Consider the following 23500-nt stretch of genomic DNA (forward strand, 5'->3'; position numbering starts at 1 on the left):
CTGCTACAAAGACATGCTTTTAGTGAAGTAATATGAACTTGGAAATTAATTAGAAGTTCTGTTGATGAGGAATGGATTTGGTCTATACCAAAATTAATTTGCATGATTCCCTGAATGATTCTGCTTCTTTTGAAAGAATAAGTTGGTCAGATACAAAGAAACCAAAACACACTTTTAGTTAATAAGTGTTGTTGTTAATATGGTTATTATGGAAAACTGGGTGGTATTTGATGTGTAAGGTAACATAGTTACAGAGTGTATCTACAAAAAGGTAGTCTCAGTGAGGAAAACATCTGTTAGATAAAATTGGATGAGAAATTCCATTCAGCTGTTTCATGGGTCTGATTTGTTCTGTACCAAATTTTGCATAGTTAAGCCATGTAAGGCATGGAAGTATCTTCCCTTTTGATTCTTAAATTCAGTGTATGCTTCTGGTAGTTTTGGAGAATAAGCTATTTCACTAGAACCTGATTCTTGTCAACATGCATTTCACTTACCAGAGCACCACTACTGAGGAGGATCATGAAGACAATGAAAGTTTCAAACCAGTTGTGTTCAACAATGCTGTAGCAGGTTTTTCGAAGATCCCACCATATTTTTCCTTTGCCTTCTTCTGTACTTACTTGACAAAATGGAAACTTTTTAATACATCCTAAAACAGAACATTAATTTTTTAAGAATAAATTATTAAAATATTTTAATCTTAAACTGAAAAAAAAAAAAGTTTTCTTGTCCCCACCTTCCTACTTGTTCATTTTATAGGATAACTGGTTACTTTGTTCCCCAGTTATCTTCAGCATCCTTTCTGAATAATGAATCATTCCTAGACTCAGAATCTCAGCCAGTCACCTAGACTCCAAGGAATTGCTTTGCGTAACCCAATATTGCTTGGGTTTAAATGCCTTCATCTTTCAAGACCAGTCAGGATCAGTTTTTGCCTCAAGGCCATCCATGGAAACATGGTCCAGGTGCACCTCTGAAGTTTGGGGCAAAACTGCATGTTTAAATAGTTTATTTATATTTTGATGTGATCCTGGACTTCTACTCTCTTCTTTTCATGCACAGAATATACTCCTTTCTTCCCAGGTATCAGGCACTGATGGTTTTCCCTAGTTAATTTATTTTCAGTTTCAGTGCTTTCCTTAGTCACACCCATGACTCATCTAGTCAGTCAGTCTCTCTTATTCCTTTGTCCTTCTTCTCTTTGCTTTCATATTATTTATATCTTCCATCTACTGTTCTGCTCTGATTCTCTGAGCTACTACTCATTAGACTCAATCCAATCATATTGAATCAACAAATCTTTATTGATTTGTGTGCAAGACTCTATACTGCTCTCTCTCTGAGAGCAACTGCTCTTCCTGCCAAGGGTCTATATGACACATCTATATCCAAAAACAGTTCTGCTCACAGCACAAATTAACTGCATTGAAAAATGTAAGGAATGGGATCTAATTATTTTGGCATCTATAAATCAAATCACACCTTTGCCAATGAGATCTGAAGGGAGTGAAATATCAGTGAGGTAACATTTCAGAATGCCATTTATCTCATAGGGTTAGGTTCCCCACATTGTTGGGGATGGAAAGAAAAGGCATGTCACATCAGCTAAATTGTCCAGTCAAGTCACTGCTATAGTATATTCTGAAAATAGAATTACTTTTTGGAAGAAAAGAGGGGAAACAAAGATGAGCATGTCTTCAACATCTGGTCTTCAATATTCCCTTCAGATTCAATCTCTGTAAGGAATGAGGGGAGATTGCACTGAATTATATTAGAGCTTATTTACCTTCAGTAAAACAAGCTTCTGGTTTCAGGTCTTCCTCAGGTTCAGTTTCTGCTTGTTCACCTTCTCGGGGTGGAGCAACATCAACTGTACTTCCTTCAGATGAGCTGGTTGCATTTAGTTTCTGTAAACAAAACCCCATTGCAAAAATATGATTTTTCTCCCCTTTAATTAAGCTAATTTGGAAAAGCTCTGTCATCACATGGAAAAAATAGTAGTGGCAGCATTTGACTCTATTAACACCACTGATAATTATGTACTAATAATTCAACATAATTAAAGTCCTACTGTTCACAACTAAGTGACTACAGACCTGGATCATCATAAAATTTGTGATATTAAGGATAGATAGCATCAACGTGGGTGATTTAGAAAGGATGGATTACATTGATTGACTTGTTTTATGATCTACATTTGTATGTGAATGTCATACCAAAATATTGGGCATGCCAAAGAATAGTTTGATAAAAAATTTGCTATGCTGATATTTATTACTGATTATATTAATTAAATTCATCAAATCAAATTGTAATTTCCATCTCTTCAGATGGAAATTTTCATGTTTCTAAGTACTGTCCATGTTTCTGTAATTTTAGAAATGAAGCACCTTAACATTAGTCACAGTCATTATATTTCAACTTTGAGTTATATTTCTCCAGGCTTACATAATTTTCTTCTTACTTTACTAGCAGAAAAATGATGGATCTCTCTTTTTTTAACTGCTGAAATGAATTCAGTACTTGCCAAAGAATTCTAAATGAAATGGAAATTTCTTCATAAATTGATTCCGGCATTGTCCAGAATCTGTATAGACTTTCATTAGTAGCACATTCTGAATTCAACATGTGATCAGGCTGTGAAATTTTCCTCTAAGTAAATCATTGTGACATGCCACATGGCTAGAAAGAGCCATATTCTTGTTACGTTATAAAAATAAATGTCTACTAAGTACTCTAAAATTACTTGGGAAGACATTGTAAATGTGCAATGTCTTATGAAAACTGATGAAAATACATGACACAGCAAAACCTAAGTAATGTAAAGCTTTTAAGATGAATGGACAGTGTATGGCATGCTAATGATTTCAAAGCTTCCATTAACTTCATTAGCTAAGTAGTAGGGTCACTCTGTTCTAGCCTTCTGAAGGAGTTAATGTGTTATTCAGAAATGCCTGAATGGTTCCTGAAATGCAGGTTCTATAGGGAGAAATTTCATACAAGATTACTGATTTATTGAAATCACGATACAAATGTAATTTAATATTTTCGAATGTGAACTAATTGAAAAGTCATATCCAGATGATACTTTCTGTGGTGGTACTTTGAAGGTGACATTAACCATGTCCAACTACATATATTATGAAAATTACTTGAATTCGAAATATAACTCTATAATGTAGTACCTCCTAGTCTGGAGTTATGCTGAACAGAGAAACTAAGCCATAAGTTTTGGCTGATGTTTCCTAGGATCATTAGTGTACAGGACATTCTACCATTTAGGTTCTTGTACTTCAAGGGGAGGTGGGAAAGCCAACACACATTTTCTTTTCCCACAATTTTTCTGCTTCTTACATTTAGGATATCTTTATTCTTTTAAGAAAGGCATACGAGAGCTATTGCTGCTTAGAATTGCAGTAATTTCTGGTGTAACTAAGAAAATGCTGGATGATCGTTGGCTCAGCAACCAATTCTTTCCTTTCAATTTCACTGCTGCTTTATGGGCTGGACACTGGCTTTTAATGAGTTGTAGTAATAATATCCACTGCATAAAGTAACACAAATAAGAGACAAAATTCATTTTAAGGTTAACCATAAAAATTCCATTTTTTTCCTTTGTTTTCTGGGCGCATCCAAGCTAATAGTTTTTTCTGAGCCCACCACCTCCATGAAGCCGTTCTTTCTTGGATGATTTCTCCACTTTTCTCCCTGCTAACTTTTATGGAACATCTGGTTCATTCTGCTTGTTTCCTTTGATAAATTCCCCAAGAATATACATGAATATATATGTATACATATATGTAATTGTATACATATATGTGCCAAAAAAAATATATATATACACCAAATATATATACCAAAAGATCCAGTACATTGCCAAGCATAATCAAATAGTTATAAAGATTGAATAAATGAATGATTAAATGAATTTTTGTATTACTCTTGTAGAGAGGATTATAGTGTTTAGATAATTTCATCTCTCCATTTTGATAAATAGCCCAATCATGGCTTTAATATAAATCTAATTATATTAGGAATTGCATTTTCCTATTAAGTAATTAGAAATTATTTAATTAATAATATTTTAATGATTAAAAATCATGATTTTTCCAAAAATTTTCTCTAAAATATTGGCATTCAATAAGTAAATGAGAGAAGAAAGTGATAAGTATATATGTATATATACATACATACACATATACTTTTGAAAAACTTTATAAAATAAACTCACCTTTCACTTCCCATTTTACCTCTTAATATAATTGTAAGATGTTTATTTCTCACATTACAGTAGTATGCCATTTATTCTGCAGGGGTGTCTTATATTTGAATACAAATTCTTATTTAAAGCAAACCCTTCACGACACAAGTAACAGTAGCCACTAACTGAATGACAGCTGAATCAATTGTTTACCAAGCATGGATTTCTAGTCTCAGGATGTATTTTTGTTGTTGGTAGTATCTTTATGGGCCCAGCACACTTTCACTGAGCAACTCTGCTTAGCATTGCACTGTCTTTAGATTGTAAACACTTACGAATGTGATTGATATGTTTGGATATAAATATGCTCAGTTTTCTAAATGGCTATGGATATTATGCATTCATACATCTTATAGTAGAGAGGGATGGCAGTCAGTCAGTTCACTTCTATCTGCCTGGCCTTATGAGGCACAAGTCTTTTGAAAACATAGACTAAGAAACATCCCTGCCAACATTCTGCTCTGCTCAAAGGAGCAGAACCCAATTTACAAAGAGAATTGCTTCACTGTTATCCAGGAGTTTTTCTGATTATAAAGATAAACATTTTTTTTTTCTTATGCTCATCAAGGAATGTTCCTCAAGGAAAGTTCCTCAAGGAATGTTTGGAGAGGTACTTGTAGCCACGGCATTAGCAAGCCCCCATGACCCAAAGCTCAGAAAATTGTAGACTAGTGCTCACTTTCCTTTTGAAGGTTTATGTAAAGCCAACTCTCTGCCAGTTGGAGAGTTAGGCTTATTTGTTAATCTCATTATTTCATCTCATTATTCAGAAATGTCACTATATTATTTTTCAATCCCATAGGTCACATTTTTATCACAGGAAACTATGAAGTTGTGAAAATATTGTATCAACTCAAAGTTTCAAAAGTTTTTAGGTTTACTTACATCTATAAATTAAAACTTGAATTATGTTCTTATTAAATTATACCACTTAAGATATCCTGTCTGATATGCTTTATCCATTAAATACATAAAGAATTTTACTGTTGTACTTTATAATCACTAATTTACACCCTAGAAAACTATTCACATATTTAAAATTCTGTACATTGATATATTCTAAACAGTTTGTAATTCAACACTTTAGCATTAATACTCTAATAGATAATAGTTTGTGATACATTTTATCATAGTCTTAGCAAAATGGTTTTCAAATTTATTTAAAAGTATGTAACTGATTTAAAAGCAGGTGACTGGTGATAAATACAAAGAATAACTTACTTTCTTTATATTGCCACAGCTGTGATACTACCATGATATAAGTAAATAAGAAAGCAAAGAAACCTGAAAAGAAATTTACCATATTAAGGATCTTGATGAGTAAACTTAATAACTAAATTTAATAGTTGTTCCGAAGTACTTAGAAAAAATAATTGGGTAAATAGGCAAAATAAGAGAAAGCTTTCACATAGTACAAGTTAAATTTGTTTTTTCTGTGTTATTTTATCCCTACTCCTCTAATATTTTATGGCACCTAAAGTTTAAAGTGTCCCATCCCTTGTAGAAACTATTGAGTCTACAGAGGGATGATGGCTTATGCTCTACAAATGCACGCTGGAAAGCAGTTTTAAGATGCAACATTCTCCAGGCTAATTCAGCCACAGAAAACATGCCTGGCTGTAGCAGAAGCCTGGCGCAATGCTGTGGAAGCCGCACGCTGATCCAAGAACCATGTTCTCAAAGACATGGTACCTGAGTGTGAAGTTTTCAAGAAGGTTTACTGCAAATACCACTCAGAGGAATGGATTATTTCAACATAAGAAATGACAGAATCAGCACCCACAAAGGTCATGAGTGCATCAAGGCCAGCCATTTTTTCTCCCTAATAACATGAACTTATGCCACAATTTCCCTTTATCACTAATATTGCACTTGGTTTTTATCCAATTAAATAATGAAATTCAACTTTCGTAGGTAGAAGAGAATGTTAGCAACTGGCCTACTTCCACTGAAATGTGCTCACATTTTATTTGTTTTCAATCAGTTATTAAATGTTTGATTCTCACAAATTGCTATGATTCAAGAGGCAAAATAAAAGATTCAGCCATTACAGATTGCCTTTAAAATCTAGCCATTTCTCTCAAAACTGACGGATTTTGTCTTCCAAGTAGAGAAAAATCTTTTGGTCACACGTTACTATTAGGGCCTTAGTCTGATCTTTTGGATTTGCATATCCATATCTTGACTTCACTTGAAGAACAGGCAGCTGCATGGTGAGGTCATTTGGCTGCAGGTCCAAGGCAGGAAAACAAGGAAAATCAAGTAGCTGTTTTTTTTTCTGGACCATTTATCAAATGGTTAAAAGTGTGGACCACCTTCCTCTGGTTTTGCCTCAACATAGTTTAAATATATGATAACCCTGGCAATCTTTTTATTTTAAAATAGCTTTATTAAGACCTGATATATGAAACTGAAAACAATTCTGGGGTAGTTGAGGAGCAGGGTAGAAGGGAATCAAGAAGGCAAAAGAAGATGGTCTGTCTAGGGAATAGATAGACAAAATTCCCTCTAAACTAGCTTTAATTGGGTCTTATTTCAGCTAGGTATACTCAAACACAAAGCCAGTTCTCTAAAGGTCGAGATGGATTTAAAATGTCTATTTACACACTCATCGGTACCTCTCCAAGAGTTGCCTCACCTTTAATTTCACAAAGAGAGTTTGGAAGACATTAACAACATAACAGAAAAATTGAAAGCTGAAGTCATTCTCCCACTGCTCTCCAAATTCTGAAAATGAATGACAGACCCTTTTGAGAAATGCACATCCTCAGGACATTTATTTTGAAAGTTTTCATAAAGACTTTGGAAAGGAAAGAGGCAATCCTGTTAAACATGGTATAAATTGTTAATTTGCCAGTATCATATAATTCTATTCTCCTTGTGAAGAAAAAAAGAAATTATATTTTCTACTGTGACTATTAACAACTATTAAATGTTGTCTTTCTCTCCAAACTAAAAACTTAAGGCTAAGTAAAACTGTATAAATTACCAGGTTATGCTTTTATATACTTCTCATTAATAATTTTATTCTTGGATTTGTTGCATTCTATAATGAATTCTCAATTGCCCCTCAAGAGGAAGAGAGTATATATTAATATATATACTGTCAACTCCAAACTCTAGTTAGATATCCCTTTACACCAAAAGCCTTGAAAACTGCCAATACTTAAGAACTTTTCCCTTTTGTGTCCTAATTTCCCTCCCAGAACGTAGACGCTGGCCCAGGTACCAGTAAGCTGTGAAATTGGCAGGAGAAAGTTGAGTCAAGCGAATCAGCTAAGGATTTAGTTAACCCATAAACTTTACATTAATCCTGGGAGATCACCTATACTCTTCATAAAACTACAATTAATAATTAGTAATTAATAAGTAGTAAATTTTCCAAGTCCCCTTTTTGCTGGCTCAATCGTAGGGTAGAACAGTTAGGAAAAAATTAATGCAGATCAGAAAAATTCCACATCAAAACTAGGTATATCTGGACCAGTTACCTAACAATCAATATGCAATACACTTTTCCCACCCTATATTATGATGCTTTCCTTTTTTCAAATTACTTATAATGGTTACTTATAGTTTTGCAGACACATGACACTTAAATTTCCAAAACTATATGAAAATCCAAGATATGTGGTGCCCAAATGCATACAGACTATGGCCCTTTATATCTCAAAAGCATATTATCCTACTCTTTCCCATAAAATATGAAAGCAAACATTTCCTTTCGGAGCACATAATTTAGATGGGTTGAAAATTGTATTCACAGATCTGAATATAATGATCTGAAAATGGCAGTACTATCAGAAAAAAAAAAACCTCTGAAGCTCATTTTGGTTCAATTTATTTATAAGGGCTGAATCAACCAAAAAAATGTTGTGGTCTTATTTTGATGAAATAAAGCAGAGAAATTAAAAAAAAAAATGCATGCTCTCTTAAGTCCTTGACCAAATTGAATTCTAAACATTCTATCCTGTTTAAAAATGGATATTAAAAATTCTGTAGAGCATGCAATTACTGTTTTTTAAAAACTAGAAAAGTCATTAGCAGAATCAGTATGATGTTGGGGCTGCCCGTTTTGTCTGACCATGCTATGACTTGTCACACAATTTAGCAGAGAGCAGCTGGGCATGTCTAGCACTTCCTTGCCATGGCAGGGGAAGGACACAGCTGAGTAGCATGCAGGCCAATCAATATTCATTTAGAAAGTGATTGTACATGTACAACTTGCTTGGGTAACCTGGGCAAAAGTGGTGGCACGAGCCTCTGTCTGGTTAAAAACACCAGAGCTGCATTCTTGATGGCTCCAGCTGGATTTTACCCCTGTGAGAAGTAAAATGGTAAGCAGTGAAGGTCATGGTATGATATTGCTATATCGTGCTTTGGAATTCAACTTTCAAATATGATCCCTAAAAGCATTATTTATTCTACATCCTTCACTTAAAAAGACATTGATTAAACCAACAATCTTTTTTAAGAACTAAATTGTAAAATATCTATAGTTATATAAAAAATACAAGAAATCGTGAGTACGTGAACTTTCAAAATATGAAAACATAAAAAAAAATCTACATTATATATTGTCACAAGATTTGTATAATTCCAGGTTTTACCAAGATAAGAAAAAATCACTATTTGGAGTCTATGCCTTCAATTCTCTTACTTTTTTCATGCAAAGCTTTATACTTGTTTCCATACCAGCCTGTTTATGTTAGAGGTTAAAATGACAGCAATTCATATTTCTATCTCTCAAAAATTCTAGGCATCATTTTCCCCCAGCTGCATCACTAGCCAGTTAAGCATTATTATGAAAATGAATGGAAGGAATAGATTACCCAGAGTTTTAAATACCATCTAAATTAGTGATTAACTTACTGCCTTTATTTAGGCAGAATTTTATGGGATTTTAAATTTTATTGAAAAATGTATCACTGGTGGGTTTAGTCTATATGAGTGCTCACTTTCTCAGCAAAGAGAAAAATGTTCCATGCTCTCCATGTCAGAGGTCAATGTGTTTTTGTTATGTGTGGTAAAAACTGTGAAACCACAATGTTGCTTTTATGGATATGTTGTTTTTCATCTGTGTATGTGTGTGTTTATGTGTGTGTGTATATATGTAAGATAGCCATCAAAAAAGAATAAGCCAGCCAACATAGGTGTGCATCTGATATGTGATCATAAGTTAATGCCAGTGGTTTTCAGAAATTTCAAATGAAAACTGCAGTTAGCTGGAAAGTATCTAAATTTGCTCCATGCTGTTAGAACATGCTGATTTTCACGTTTCTTTTTAAAAAGTGTGTACTTTTATCTTGAGTATGAGCACATATGAAGATTGCCCTATAAATTTTTCTGTTGTTTTGTACTGATTTTACCAAATAATCTACTTAAAATTTATTGTTCAATTTAATATAACTGTACAAGATAATTTGTAATTTTTTCCTGGGTTTATAAAAATGTAAAAATTTACATTTACTTTGGTATATTTCCCCACTAATATGTCTGTCTCCTTTAAACAATTCATTACATTTTGTAATTAGATTCCATGCTCTAAAAATTAGATTGAAAGAGAACAGAATGATTGTAAAAAATCACTCAATAAGGAATTTTTGTTCAGGTAATAAATGTTTTCCAGGAGTTTATAATGAAGGAGACATTGGATTTCATTTTTCCAAGTTTATGTTTTTAAGCTCTTAAAAAGACATGGCAGTAGAATAGTATTCATCTAAGCAGTCGTGGAAATTTCTTCCACATTAAACAGTTTTAATAGTCTTAATAGTTTTCAAAGTATTACTTAGTAGAAGGAAATTAAGATTTTTACTTTCCAAAGATCTGATGAGACAAAACCTATCATTAATCTAGCAAAAGTTTCTTTGCCTCTTATGCTTTTCTACCCCTTCTTGACTTCAAGCTAGTCATGCTATTTTGTCCATAATCTTCCCTTATTTTCTCTTTTTTAGATAATTCTTTAGCCAGTTCTGCTATTTACAAGGAATCAGATGATTATGAAATCTACATTATCAAATCTATTTTTTAAATGCTGACCTCTCATCCAGGCTCTAATTTCCAACATTGTCACTTCTAATTCAGTATATCTCAACTGAACTCTTCCTCTTCCCAAAAAGTGCCATTTCAGAAAATGTCATTAGCATTTTTCCAGTTTTACACACTTTTTACAACATTTGTCAAATTGCCAGTAAGTCTCAGCCCAATACTATTATCCTAGCCCAGAATTTCATCACGTCATTGCTATCAAATGATTGCTACCACATTCCCTAAGATAATTCCCCTTGTCTCTCGATCTAAAATCAAATAGATTTTTCTTGAAACATCACTTTCCTGAGACCTTTCCTCTGTTAAAGAACAGATACTAGCTCCTTATTGACTATGCAGCCAATTCCAAATTCTTGTGACTTACTTCAAAGACTTTACAGTTTGAAACTACCTTCCATACCCGAACATATTTTCCCACTATCTTCTCAGCCAATAGTACATTCATGCTGGTTGCCTCACTGTCTCACCTTAATACTAAATTTACTTCAAATTCTTGCTTCCATTTAGTAGGTTTCTTTCTGCTTTCTGTTCATCTATATCTGACCCAAACTTTGAGTCCCATTTCAGTTATATCTCTTTCATTAGCAACTACGCTACTGATTTCTTCCTATTCTCAACACCTATAGCCTTATTATGTTCATTTTTGTAGGACTGAGCTCTTTAATAGATCTTTAGTGATTTCATGAGTTAGTGTTTAGCTCACTCAAAGATGCTGAGATTTCCCTGGAGGGGTATTAGGTTATAGAGTTCTTCAACTCTTCCTTACCCCTAGTATCCAGCAGAGTGCTGAGTTTAAAAAAAAAAAAATGCTTAACAAATATTTAATTAATTGGTGTTTCTTCACCAATCTATATCAGGTGATGGAAAGCAAATTAGAATTGAATTAGTCTAGAAAATGAGTAACATAAATTGAAAGTGAATTCACTAGGCAGACTGAGTACAACTCAGAGCAAGAGTATTACTACCTCATTTTATACTGTACATTACCATTTTAAAAGTATTTGCACGTTTATTATTATATCTAAACATCTGTGAAATGACTGAAAAAAGATCAGAATGCTGTTAGTAACTTATTTTTGAGGATCTGAAATTATGCTGGTATGATTATCAGGAAAGAAGGTTCCAAAATATACTCACAAAATCAAACATCATTGATCTGATTCCTATGTTGTCAATAGTATATCCTCAATTTTTCAATACTACTTAGTATTTTAAGCTTTCAGCATTACTTCTTTAACAGTGCATAAAAACATGTGTTTGATAACTCATCTGTGCTGGACTTACTTCCCACTGCTATATTTGAAGTCCATAAATAAATAATAGTAAAAAATGGTAATCTGTTTTTCAACACAGAATTGCAGAGTTAATACCAGTAAGTTACTGAGTTACTATCATAAGACCATATGAATTCTAATCGTACAGTAGGAACAATTTCCTTTCTACTTTCCTTTCCTTTCCTTGCCTTGCCTTGTTTTGACTTTTCTTTCCTTTCCAACTAATAATATTACAGAAAAGTGCAGCTTTTCAGGCTAAAGTTTAGCTGTAATACTGAAGTGGAACTTTTCCAAGTAATTCTTAGTGTCTAGTTAATCTGGAAGACCCTGTAGATTTGTTTGTCTGTGAATGGGCAATACAAAATCAGTGCTACTTGTACTTTCCTAATATATATTATACCCATAAATGAATAAAATTCTATCATAGTGAATAAAACTTTCAGAGGTGAATGAAAATAACACACACCTTCCACATTAAATAAAGCATAGCAAAACCTAATGTATTTTAGTGAGTAAGGAGATGATGCTTTCACAATGATCAGTAAAATGGTTCATTGATTTTTCTAGAGATATAATGTAGTGTACAGTAATGTATTAATTGACATCTCATTTTGGATGGCTACATTTTTACATTAGACTTTCAAACTGTCAAGATTGAATAATGATTTTCCTGTGGAAAGTTGGAATTTTTATAAATAGATTTCTCATTAAAGAATATCTTATGATATCCAACATTATTATACATATGACTTTGAATACTACTTCTTTAACTATGCATATGAATACAATAAAGAAAACTAAATAACTATAGTGCATGTTTATTACAGGAAATGCAACAAAAAACTGAAAATATTCTTACCTCTTTGCTTTCTTCCAGTTCTGATTCACTGCTGAACTCTTCAGTATTTAAGTTTTCAAAGTCAGACTCTCCAACAGCAATTGGCACTGTTACAGTGAGGCTGGGGTTGTTTATGAATGACATGTAATCATTTTCATCAATTACATATTTTTCAACACTGCTTCCAGTACCTACACCACTGGTGGTTCCATTCCCATCTTTAAGATAATTAAGCTCTTTGCTTATTTCAATTCCTGTATTATTGGATATGCAGCTTTCTATTTTGTTGCCTTCATGGATTTCTAAAACTTTTGGCTTTCTAAAAAAGGCTTTTTGGAAACATTCCCGTATCTTATTTTTCACATAATCTATTCCCTTTTGCATCCTTCCTACGGCAATCTGGAGATTGTTCATGTCATTATCATCATCAGTAGCAGCAAGGTTGTCTGAACTAAATGAACTCAACAGTAATGCCAGAAAGAGGTTCAGAACCTAAAAGCAAAAATGAAATTTTGCTACATTAATACTGAAGCACACAACAAACTAACAGCTGTAAGAAAGAAAATAGCCTAAATTCAGGCAATCATAGATCTTTGCTAAAATTAATTCAACAAATGCTTATTGAGGGCTTACTATATTTCACACACCTGTCTAAACCTATACAATTTAAAGGACTTGATATCTTCTATTTGTCAAAGGGACAATAGGAAAGCAGAATTTCAAAGATTTAAATTGTGTCTACTCCATTGTCTTGCCACTGAAAACACAAAATCCTCCTTTCATTGTTTTTGCCAATGAGAAAAAAAAGATTTTCACCTTAATCATTTTACTTCACCTTACCACTTATTTCTAAGGAATGCCTAGCTTCACGTATGTAATAACTTTATTTATTTAATAGCCTGCTGATAAAAGCAAATACATTATATGTGAAATACAAATTCCCTCAATCAAATGGACACAATCTTTTATAACTGCAAAAATTTCTAAACAGAAAAGTATACAAGGTTTAACACATTTTCCATCAAATACACTTTGAAATTTATGTGTTCAAAAGATGGAGAAAAATCTTAAATTATTCCAGGGTTTAAGCTAGACCCATTCAATGTAAATTATTTTTCTCTTACCTTTTGCATGTGTATGTGTGTGGGGAAAATATGAGCTAATTTCAAATCTCAAAGTATCATTGGGATACATGGAAAAATTATCCAGTTAACTGAAAAACTATGATTAATGCAGGAATAATTCATAATAACTGATATAAAATGAAATGTATTCATAGGAATAATTTTAGCTTGAAATATATTTATCAAGTTTCAGAAGATGTTACATGGTAAGAAGGCACATGCAACACAAGAAATCCAGTTTGTTTCCTTATTTCTCTATCAGATATTGTTCAGAATCTAGATCTTCTAGAATCTTTACGGTTCAGAAAAAAATTTGTATGTCCACAGATCTCTCTCTGGCATTCTTTTAAGCAGTCTCATTAGAAGTGTACCACTCAAAAGGAAAGTCCCGTATGATGGCATACAAAAATGCTTTGTCCACACATGATTGATAAATCTAATCGTTAAAACATATAAATATACAAATTATGGATTTATGTTAGCACTTTTAACTCATAGCTAAAAATAAGTCTTTAAAATCTGGTCAGTGCTCATACATATAAATAACTCAAACTGAAATAATTTCCCTTAATAAAATAAGTTCAAGAAAGAAAATAGGACTTCTTCCAAGTTATTTGGATAATTACAAATATAGCTAAAATAGAATGCCCTGTTTCATTGAAATCTGTCTTCAAAATTTGGTAGTATGCAACTTTTGCCTGAGTAAGCAAACAAAAGGAACTATGAATGTGTGAAGAACAATTTCAATATAGAATAGATAACTGTGTTTTTAGATTTACTGGAGGGCATTATTTTCTAAAAATTATACTAGGATGAAAATTAGAATTGATAATAAAATATGTTTCTTTGAAGAAGAAACAGAAAATACTTGTATTTAGTCATCTCAAATGTTCGTAGACATTATTTCATTTAATCCTCACAAATGTTCATAGACATTACTTCATTTAATCCTTACATCAACCTTAAGAGTTCAGTTTTGCTGTTTCAATTGTATAGATGGGGAACTGGAGCTTCAGAGAAGTTAAGTCACTTGCCCATGCCTTGCCAGAATGTTAGTACTGCTTTGAGATTTGAGTCTAGGCCTTGGACTCAAAGAGACTCTGAAATATGTCTACTATTTCAGTTCACCTTCCTAGCTACTGTCTGATCCTTGCACTGTTCTTATTTATGAACATTGGTAATATATACATACCACAAGGTTTCCGATGACCATGACCAACATGAAAACAATAAGGCACATGGTTTGGCCAGCAACCTCCATACAGTCCCACATTGTCTCTATCCACTCTCCACACAGCACACGGAACACAATCAGAAAGGAGTGGAAGAAGTCATTCATGTGCCAGCGGGGGAGTGTACAGTCTTCATTGATCTTGCAGACACATTCTTTGTAGCTCTTACCAAAGAGCTGCATGCCAACCACGGCAAAAATGAAGACAATAATGGCCAACACCAAGGTGAGGTTACCCAGAGCCCCCACAGAATTGCCAATTATCTTAATTAGCATGTTCAGTGTGGGCCAGGATTTTGCCAACTTGAAAACTCGAAGCTGTAATCGAGTGAAAAGATACTATTAGTAGTATTCACAATGTAATTATGGAAGTTAGACATTGTTTTATTATCATGTCATATTGTAGACCCACCTTTGAATGTTATAAAATCTCAAAACATGCAAAGCCACTTCAATTCCAAATCCAGGCAAAAAGTGTTAATAACATTGAAATTGTAAGTCAAATCATTTAAATGCAAAAGTAAAAACATTAAACAGTTTGGAAGTGCTAAATAAAACATTTCTGAGTCATCAACACATATACCCATGAAGAAATATTTTGATTAGAGACATCTGTGAATTTAGCAAATTAATGTTACCTTTGGCCTATATTTTAGAGAATAAAAAGAAAAATTATCTTAAAAAGAATGAATTGTGTATTTTTAATAAGCTATTATAAAATAAAAGTGAAATAAACTAATACTAATTTGATAACAGACTTACAGGAAAGCTTCACTTTGACTTGGAAAAAAAACTTGGAAAAAAAATAAAAAGTTTTATTTACTTTCCAATAAAAACTTCACTTATTTTTCAATAAAAGATTTTGGATATATTTCAAAAAAATTATTGGGTTACCATTTAAAATGTTGATGGTATCAACTATATAATTATTTTTCCACGTGTTGCTTTAAAGGAGTTCCCACTATTATGAATAGTGTTAATAAAAAGTAGTTCCCACTATTATGAATAGTGTAATAAAAAGTTAAGATCAGTTGGGGCCTAAGGTTTTTATATGCAAAGTAGTTCCCACTATTATGAATAGTGTAATAAAAAGTTAAGATCAGTTGGGGCCTAAGGTTTTTATATGCATATCTGACTTTAAAGCAAAACAAAACAAAACAAACAAAAAACAAAAAACAAAAATGAAAGAGAAATTACATTAATTAAAAAATAGTTTTAGAAGCACATATAGGTTTTTTAATGAGCCTTACATATCTATTCATTATGAAGTATCCACAATTTTTATCATTCTTAGCAACTATTTTATACTTAACCTTAAAGAGATATTTGTGTTTCCTTAGAATATTACATTTTGATATAAAATTGAAATGTCACTAAAAGTAAATAATAAAATTTGGGGATTTTCCTCCTTTCTCTGAAGCCTAGGAAATAAATGTTCCTTGAATTACAAAAAAAAAAAAAAAGTAAATAATTACATAAATACACATTAAGTAGTTTCAAAATAAATGTTACACTAATGAAAGACAGGATATAAAATTAGTCTGTGCAGCTACCAGTCTGAAGGATCGCAGTACAGATAATCCCTCCACATTTGACAGGCCAAGCTCCATTAAACTAAGGCTGACAATAATTCCATCAAAGATGTTCCAGCCCTCTTGGAAATAATAATATGGGTCCATGGCAATGATCTTGAGAACCATTTCTGCTGTGAAAATCCCAGTGAAGACCTAAAGTAAAACACAGATCAGCACTTAAAAAACATTTTTAAAATGTTCCTGCTGTGAGGATTTGTAAAGAATATTAAATAATCATGAATAAAAATATCCAAAATTTAAAGGGAAAAAATGTGACAAATCAGTACAAGTCTAGGATTTTTTTTTTTGTTTTTGGACAGAGGAACATTTTGTTAAGTGGATTTGTCTTACCAATTTCAAGACAATGAATTGAATAGCTTTCCAGGAAAATGTTGATTTTGAAACATTTCACTATCCACATTTTAAATCTGATACTTCATAGTAACTACTTTTGTGGTACAATATGCTTCTACAATAATCACAAATTCATTTTTTAACTATTATTGCATTAGAAACAAATACATATATTATTGAAAGTTAATTAAAATGATTTTAAATTTGGTAAAGACCATATTCTGTTCTTAATTTCATGACTTATTTTAAAGACAACCATCTTCCTTCTATAATTTTATAACCATTCCTGAAGCAATATTGAGTTTGCAGCAAATGTTTTAAAACAGTGAACTCTGGTTGCATGCCTCAGAATTAAGGTTAATGGTTTAATAGAGCAAGGAGATGCAGGTTTCACTGAAGCTGGTAGGAGAACACTCTCAGTATGTACACACCTGTAATTAAGATTAACAAATTATTTGAGTGGCTGATTAAATGTTTATTTGGCAATAGGAAGAAGAACAAAGTAACAAAATTCTGCAAAAAAAAATTTTTAAAGCAATTCTGTTAATTCACTTGTATTTTATGTTGGTAAAGCCAAGCTTATCCTTCTACAAAAATAAGCCTTTATCTGGAAAGAATTAAAATTATTTAGTTTCCCGAAGCATCACATCAATTAAAAGAAAACTGGAACTACTGTTATAAATGTGTAAATGACGCTAACATCTCATTTTTCCCAATCACAGAAAGACCCGAGGGAAATATCCTATGCAGAAAAATCAGCTGAACTGTAGTTAATCATCTGTTCACTAAAACAGACATAAAATGCATTTTAAGCAAGCCTAGTACATGGAAAATTCCAATATATGATTGAATACAAATTGAAAAATACTTGTTCACTTTCAAAAATGACTCACCATGAGATTTTTTCAAATAGTAATTTCCCCTGGTGAATGTAAAGTAAGGTCTGATTTATACAAATTTGATTTCTTAGATAAAATGTTTCAGAAGCAGCTATTATTTGAAATGACCACCTCAGTGACAGAAATATATAAGTTAAAGTGAGCTAGAAACTATCCAGATAAATGATCTACAAATATCTCTTACTACAGAAAATTATAAGGCAATCTTTTCAGCTCTTCTGAAATGATTATAAAAGCTATACTCGAAACTGAAACTCTTACATCTTAAATGTAACCCTAATATGAAACTTCTCTTTAAAAATATAAACTTAACTACAATTTACAATTCAAACACAGCTATTTATCTCTTTATATGTTTTCAATTTAGGCCCTAAAATCACTGTTCCCCCCCCCCCGGGGGGTGGGGGGAGGGTGGTGGATTTTATTTTAGGTTTAGCATTGTCAGCAATTAAGAATTTTTAGAAAGTCTCTCTCATTCAGGCTAAGTTCAACACAGCATATTGATTATGACGCCTATGTTTACATAATTTTAAAACTCAAAAAATGTTAACAGAAAGAACTGAAAACCTCTCAATCTGTACGAGATTATATAGATAAACCATGCCAATGCATGGTTTATAAACATACATTCAACTGCCATTTAATTTTTTTATATTGCAAATAAATTTAAAAATTTTAAGGCCCAGGAAATGAATATAAAATATTTATTAGTCATATTTAGCAATTATATCCTGTCTTCCGCAGAAGCTTTTGTCTTTTGAAGCTTTGGAATGTATGCCATTAATTCATTCAATCATCAAAAATTACTGAGCACTTACTGAATGCCAGACATTGTGTTAGGCATTAAAAATACAATGAGAATTAAGAGATACAAACCCAAGATTGCAAAAAAAACTTAGTTCATTTAGTTTAGGCTTCCCAAGCCAGCTCCAGGAATGAGTTCGGTGAAAAGTTCCTAACCTAGTCCATGTGATGACATCAGATAATTGGCAAAAGTGTAATTGCTAAGTATGGGCAGGAGGATCAGCCTGGAAATCTGGACCAAAAGAAAAGAATCTGGGAGGATTTGGAATTGTTTGTACACAGGAATTGGTGTGATCAAATGTTGGGTGAGCAGATTTTCCTGTTGAGTACTTAGGCAGACCAGGAAACTTCTGTTGATACAAGGCTAAAGTTTGCATATTGATAAGTTAGCCCTGCAGGATCCCTACGTGCCCAGGATGCTGTTCCTCTTTCCTAGTGAATTTGATGGAACTATAGCCTCCTTTTGCCCCATTACTACTAGCCTCTTGTTTTAATGACTTGTTTTATTATTCCCATGCCTTTTGGATAATCATCACTAATTGTTTCTCTGGATGATTCTTTTTTATTTCTTGGATGAAATAAAAATACACTTAAAAGAGATGGTAAATTATTTAACATTTGTGATTTTCATTTTCCTCATCTATCAAATGAGGATATTTATTGAGATGATCAGAATGGCATCTAAAATTCTTGGATTTCCATCAGTGTTGTATTTATTGCTTAGCAAATTTATTCAGGAACTGGTGTATGCACTCTTACTGCCACACAAAAGCCTCTCTAGAAGTCATTTGATTGGAGCTGACAAAGCATTTCTATATTTTACTAGGAAAGCAGCTGGATGGCAAAATAGCACCATTGATGCAGGAATACTCCCAGCTAATTCTAATATTCATTCCCAAGTGTTTTATCTTTCAATAACCACAGATCATTTTTTCCCTTCAAAGAGTCATTATCTCCCTTTTCTGAAATTTTACTTTCATATACTACACCATACAATTTAATTAAAATATATTATATTTGTGTATATTCCTCTAGGCTTTTATTTCTAAGTAGCATGTAAGATTCTTAGGACAGGTACCATGTCTTGGATTCTCTTTTGAGGTAGCAGAATAAGGGCATGCAATGGATCCTTAGTCACTGGTTACAATAAGAGTTTTGGTAAGAAAAGTAACCACTGTAGGAAGTATACATCTCTATCTGTATTCCCTGAAGAAAGGGTTACTGTTTAGTTGGAAATGTTTATATGATCAAGAGGTTGTCTAACCTACTATGACTGATGAAAGATTTCTTGCCCATAGAATTCCTAATCACATGAATTTGATAATGTTACAAACAATATGGAGAATTTTATTAAAATGTAATAGTGTTTTGAGGTCTCTAGACACTCAAATTTGGTCAGTCGAACTTGTAGAGAAGTGATGTAATTTTTGTGTGTTGCAGACACAGGATACTTAAAAACTTTAAGTCAAGACTGAAGGTTCCACAACTTTTTCTAAATTTAATTTTATTGACATTGTTCACATACCATACAGTTATCCAAAGATCCAGAGTGCACAATCAATTGCCCATGGTACCATCATACAGCTGTGCATCCATCATCACAATTTTTTTTTCCAATTTTTAGAACATTTTCATTACTCCAGAAAAGAAATAAAGACAAAAAAAAAGAAAACTCAAATCCTCCCATACCCCTAACCAACCCCCTCCATTACTGACGCATAGTATTGGTATAGTACATTTGTTACTGTTGATGAAAGAATGTTAAAATACTACTAACTGTAGTACATAGTTTGCAATAGGTATGTATATTTTCCCTATATATCCATTATTAACTTCTAGTTATAGTGTTATACATTTGTTCTAGTTCATGAAAGAGATTTCTAATATTTGTGCAGTTAATCATGTAGATTGTCCACCACAAGTTTCACTGTTTTATACATTCCCATCTTTTAATCTCCAACTTTCCTTCTGGTGACATACGTGACTCTAAGCTTCCCCTTTCCACCACATTCACAAAGCATTCAGCACTGTTAGTTATTCTCACAATAACCTGCTACCATCACCTCTGTCCATTGCCAAACACTTAAGTTCAACCTACTTGAACATTCTGCTCATAATAAGCAATCACTCCCCATTCTTTAACCTTGTTCTATATCCTGGTAACTTGTATTTCATGTCTATGAGTTTACATATTATAATTAGTTCATATCAGTGAGACCATGCAATATTTGTCCTTGTGTGTCTGGCTTATTTCACTCAATGTAGTGCCCTCAAGGTTTCATCAGTCCGTTTTTTTTTTTAAAGACAGTTTTGTTCGCCCACCATACTTTCCATCCTAAGTAAACAATCGAGGGTTCCCTGTATAGTCATATATTTATGTATTCACCACCATCACCACTATGTATGTAAGGACATCTCCATTTCTTCCACAAAGAAGGAGGAAGAGTCAAAGAGGGTAGAGAGACAAAAGAAAAAGAAAATGAAAAAAAAAATATGACAGCTAAAAAGCAACAAAAGAAAAGATAGAGTTAACCTGAAGTAGAATAAGAGTCAGGCAACATCATTAATGCCAAGAGTCCCAAATCCTTCCCTTATGTCCCCCTCTTAAAAGCATTTAGCTTTGGCATATTGCCTTCATTACATTAAAGGAAACATAATACAATGTTTCTGTTAACTGTAGTCTCTAGTTTGCATCGATTGTATTTTTTCCCTCAATATCAACCTATTTTTAACATCTTGCAAAGTTGACATTCATTTGTTCTCCCTCATTTGAAAACATATTTGTACATTTTATCACAATTGTTGAGCACTCTAGGTTTCACTGAGTTATACAGTCCCAGTGTTTATCTTTCCTCTTTCCTTCTGGTGTCCCACATGCTCCTAACCTTCCTCTTTCAACCACACTCATAGTCATCTTTGTTCAGTGTACTTACATTGCTGTGCTACCATCACCCAAACCTCTCATTCCCATCTTTTCCTATCTGTAATGCTCCCTTTAGTATTTCCTGTAGCACACGTATCTTGTTTACAAACTCTTTCATTGTCTGTCAGAGAATATTTTAAACTCTCCCCCATATATGAAGGACAGTTTTGTTGGATATAGGATTCTTGGTTGGTGGGTTTTCTCTTTCAATATCTTAAATATACCACCCCACTTCCCTCTTGCCTCCATGGTTTCTACTGAGAAATCTGCACATAGTCTAATAAGCTTCCTTTGTATGTGATGGATCACTTTTCTCTTGCTGCTTTCAGGATTCTTTGTCTTTGACATTTCATAATCTGATTATTAAGTGTCTTGGTGTAGCTCTAGTCAGAGCTGTTCTTTTTGGGGTATGCTGTGCTTCTTGGATCTGTAATTTTATGTCTTTCATAAGGGATGGGAAATTTTCATTGATTACTTCCTCTATTATTGCTTCTGCCCCTTTTCCCTTCTCTTCTCCTTCTGGGACATCCATGACATGTACATTCATGCACTTCATGTTGTCATTCAATTCCCTAAGACGTTGCTTATATTTTTCCATTCTTTTCCCTATCTGTTCTTTTGTTTGTAGGATTTCAGATGTCTTTTTCTCCAGTTCCTGAGTGTTTTCTTCTGCCTCTTGAGATCTGCTGTTGTATGTCTCCATTGTGTTTTTCATCTCTTGTGTTGTGCCTTTCATTTCCATAGATTCTGCCATTGTTTTTTCAAACTTTCAATTTCTACCTTATGTTCACCCAGTGTTTTCTTTATAGCCTTCATCTCTTTTGTTATATCTTCCCTGAATTCATTGATTTGGTTTTTTATTTGATTTAGCATATTTCTTTGAAAATCTTTAATAGATTGTTTCATTAAAGTGAAACAATATCTCGTCTGTATCTTGATTGAGGTGTAAGTTTGTTCCTTTGACAGGGCCAGTCTTCATTTTTCCTCATACAGATTGTAGTTTTCTGTTGCATAAGCATCTGGTTTTCTTGGTTACCCCAGATTTTCCCAGACCAGAATGAATTCAGATCTCAGAATGGGGCTATATTCAGGATGTATCTTAGAAGAATGCCAGACTTTCCTGTGAGATCTCCAGTCACTGTGCTTTTCCTAACCTGCCCAGCAGGTGGTGCCAGTCAGTCGGTCACTCCTGACTGGTGTAAGGAGATGTGGCCCCTTCAGTTTTTGTTTTTGCTGTTTTCCCCCAGGCTCTGGGGTCTGGTTAAAGGAAAGCTGGGCCCCACCGTACTCTTAGGGAAGATACACCCCCTAGGGAGTTATCATTTGCAATTGAATTATCTCTCTGACTCTGTTATATCCACCCCTTTCTGGGTCAGAGCGCTGAGAACTGAAAATGGCTGAGACTCTCTCCACTGAAAATGGCTGCAGCTCTCTCCTCTGAGCCCCTCAGGTTGAGAGAGAGAAAAAGGGACAAAAAGCCCCCTTTTAGAGCCAGTACACAGCCCCCCAGTTTCACTCATTGGCCAGAGGTAACACCTGGTATTCTGGGCTCCCCACCTGGGATAGATGAGTCTTCTGGTTCTTTTAGCTCAGTCATCATTAAAAGCCTCTGTCTGCTTGTTGGGGGCTTGTAGCTTGTATTTAGCAGTCCACATTTGTAATTAAAACCCCAGTTGGAGCTCAGCTGAGCTGTATTCACTTGCTGGGAGAGTGCTGCTCTCTATCACAGCAAGGTTTTGCAGCTCAGCCTACATGGGGGGAGGGGGTTCCCGGCACAGTTCTGCAGGTTTTACTTACAGAATTTATGCTGCAACCTCAGGTATTCCTCCCAGTCCAGATTGGTGTATGATGTGTGGTCAGTCACGGATGTCCCCTACCAGTTATTCCAAATTATTTACTAGTTGTTCCTGGTTGTTCATTAGTTGTTCCGGGGAGTAACTAAATTCCACTCCTCTCTATGCTGCCATCTTGCCGTCTCTTCCACAACTTTTTAATGGCATATTCTTTTGTTATCAATTCAACCAAAACCTGTAAGTCGGTATTTATAAGCAGTATGCAACCATTTGAACAGTAATGAACTAGTACATACAGATTCTACATTTATTTTATTTTAATGAGCAAAGTATACCCTCCCCATAAAATATGCACTGTGAGCATCTGTGGTGTCTAG

General features: G+C 33.5%; 1 protein-coding gene across 8 annotated transcripts in view; it reads right to left on the reverse strand.

Moving 5' to 3' along the window:
- SCN3A (sodium voltage-gated channel alpha subunit 3) overlaps positions 1 to 23500 on the reverse strand; it is a 114988-nt gene that overhangs the window by 29073 nt on the left and 62415 nt on the right. For all 8 annotated transcript variants that reach the window (XM_037849283.1, XM_037849287.1, XM_037849285.1 and 5 more), the window contains 5 exons: positions 16330 to 16503; positions 14738 to 15094; positions 12443 to 12913; positions 1790 to 1910; positions 498 to 652 (listed from right to left, as the gene is read on the reverse strand). In XM_037849283.1, coding sequence (XP_037705211.1) covers positions 498 to 652; positions 1790 to 1910; positions 12443 to 12913; positions 14738 to 15094; positions 16330 to 16503 — 1278 coding nt within the window. The remainder of the gene's footprint in view (positions 1 to 497; positions 653 to 1789; positions 1911 to 12442; positions 12914 to 14737; positions 15095 to 16329; positions 16504 to 23500) is intronic.

This window comes from Choloepus didactylus, chromosome 9 (assembly GCF_015220235.1).
Source record: "Choloepus didactylus isolate mChoDid1 chromosome 9, mChoDid1.pri, whole genome shotgun sequence".
Lineage (NCBI taxonomy): Eukaryota > Metazoa > Chordata > Mammalia > Pilosa > Megalonychidae > Choloepus > Choloepus didactylus.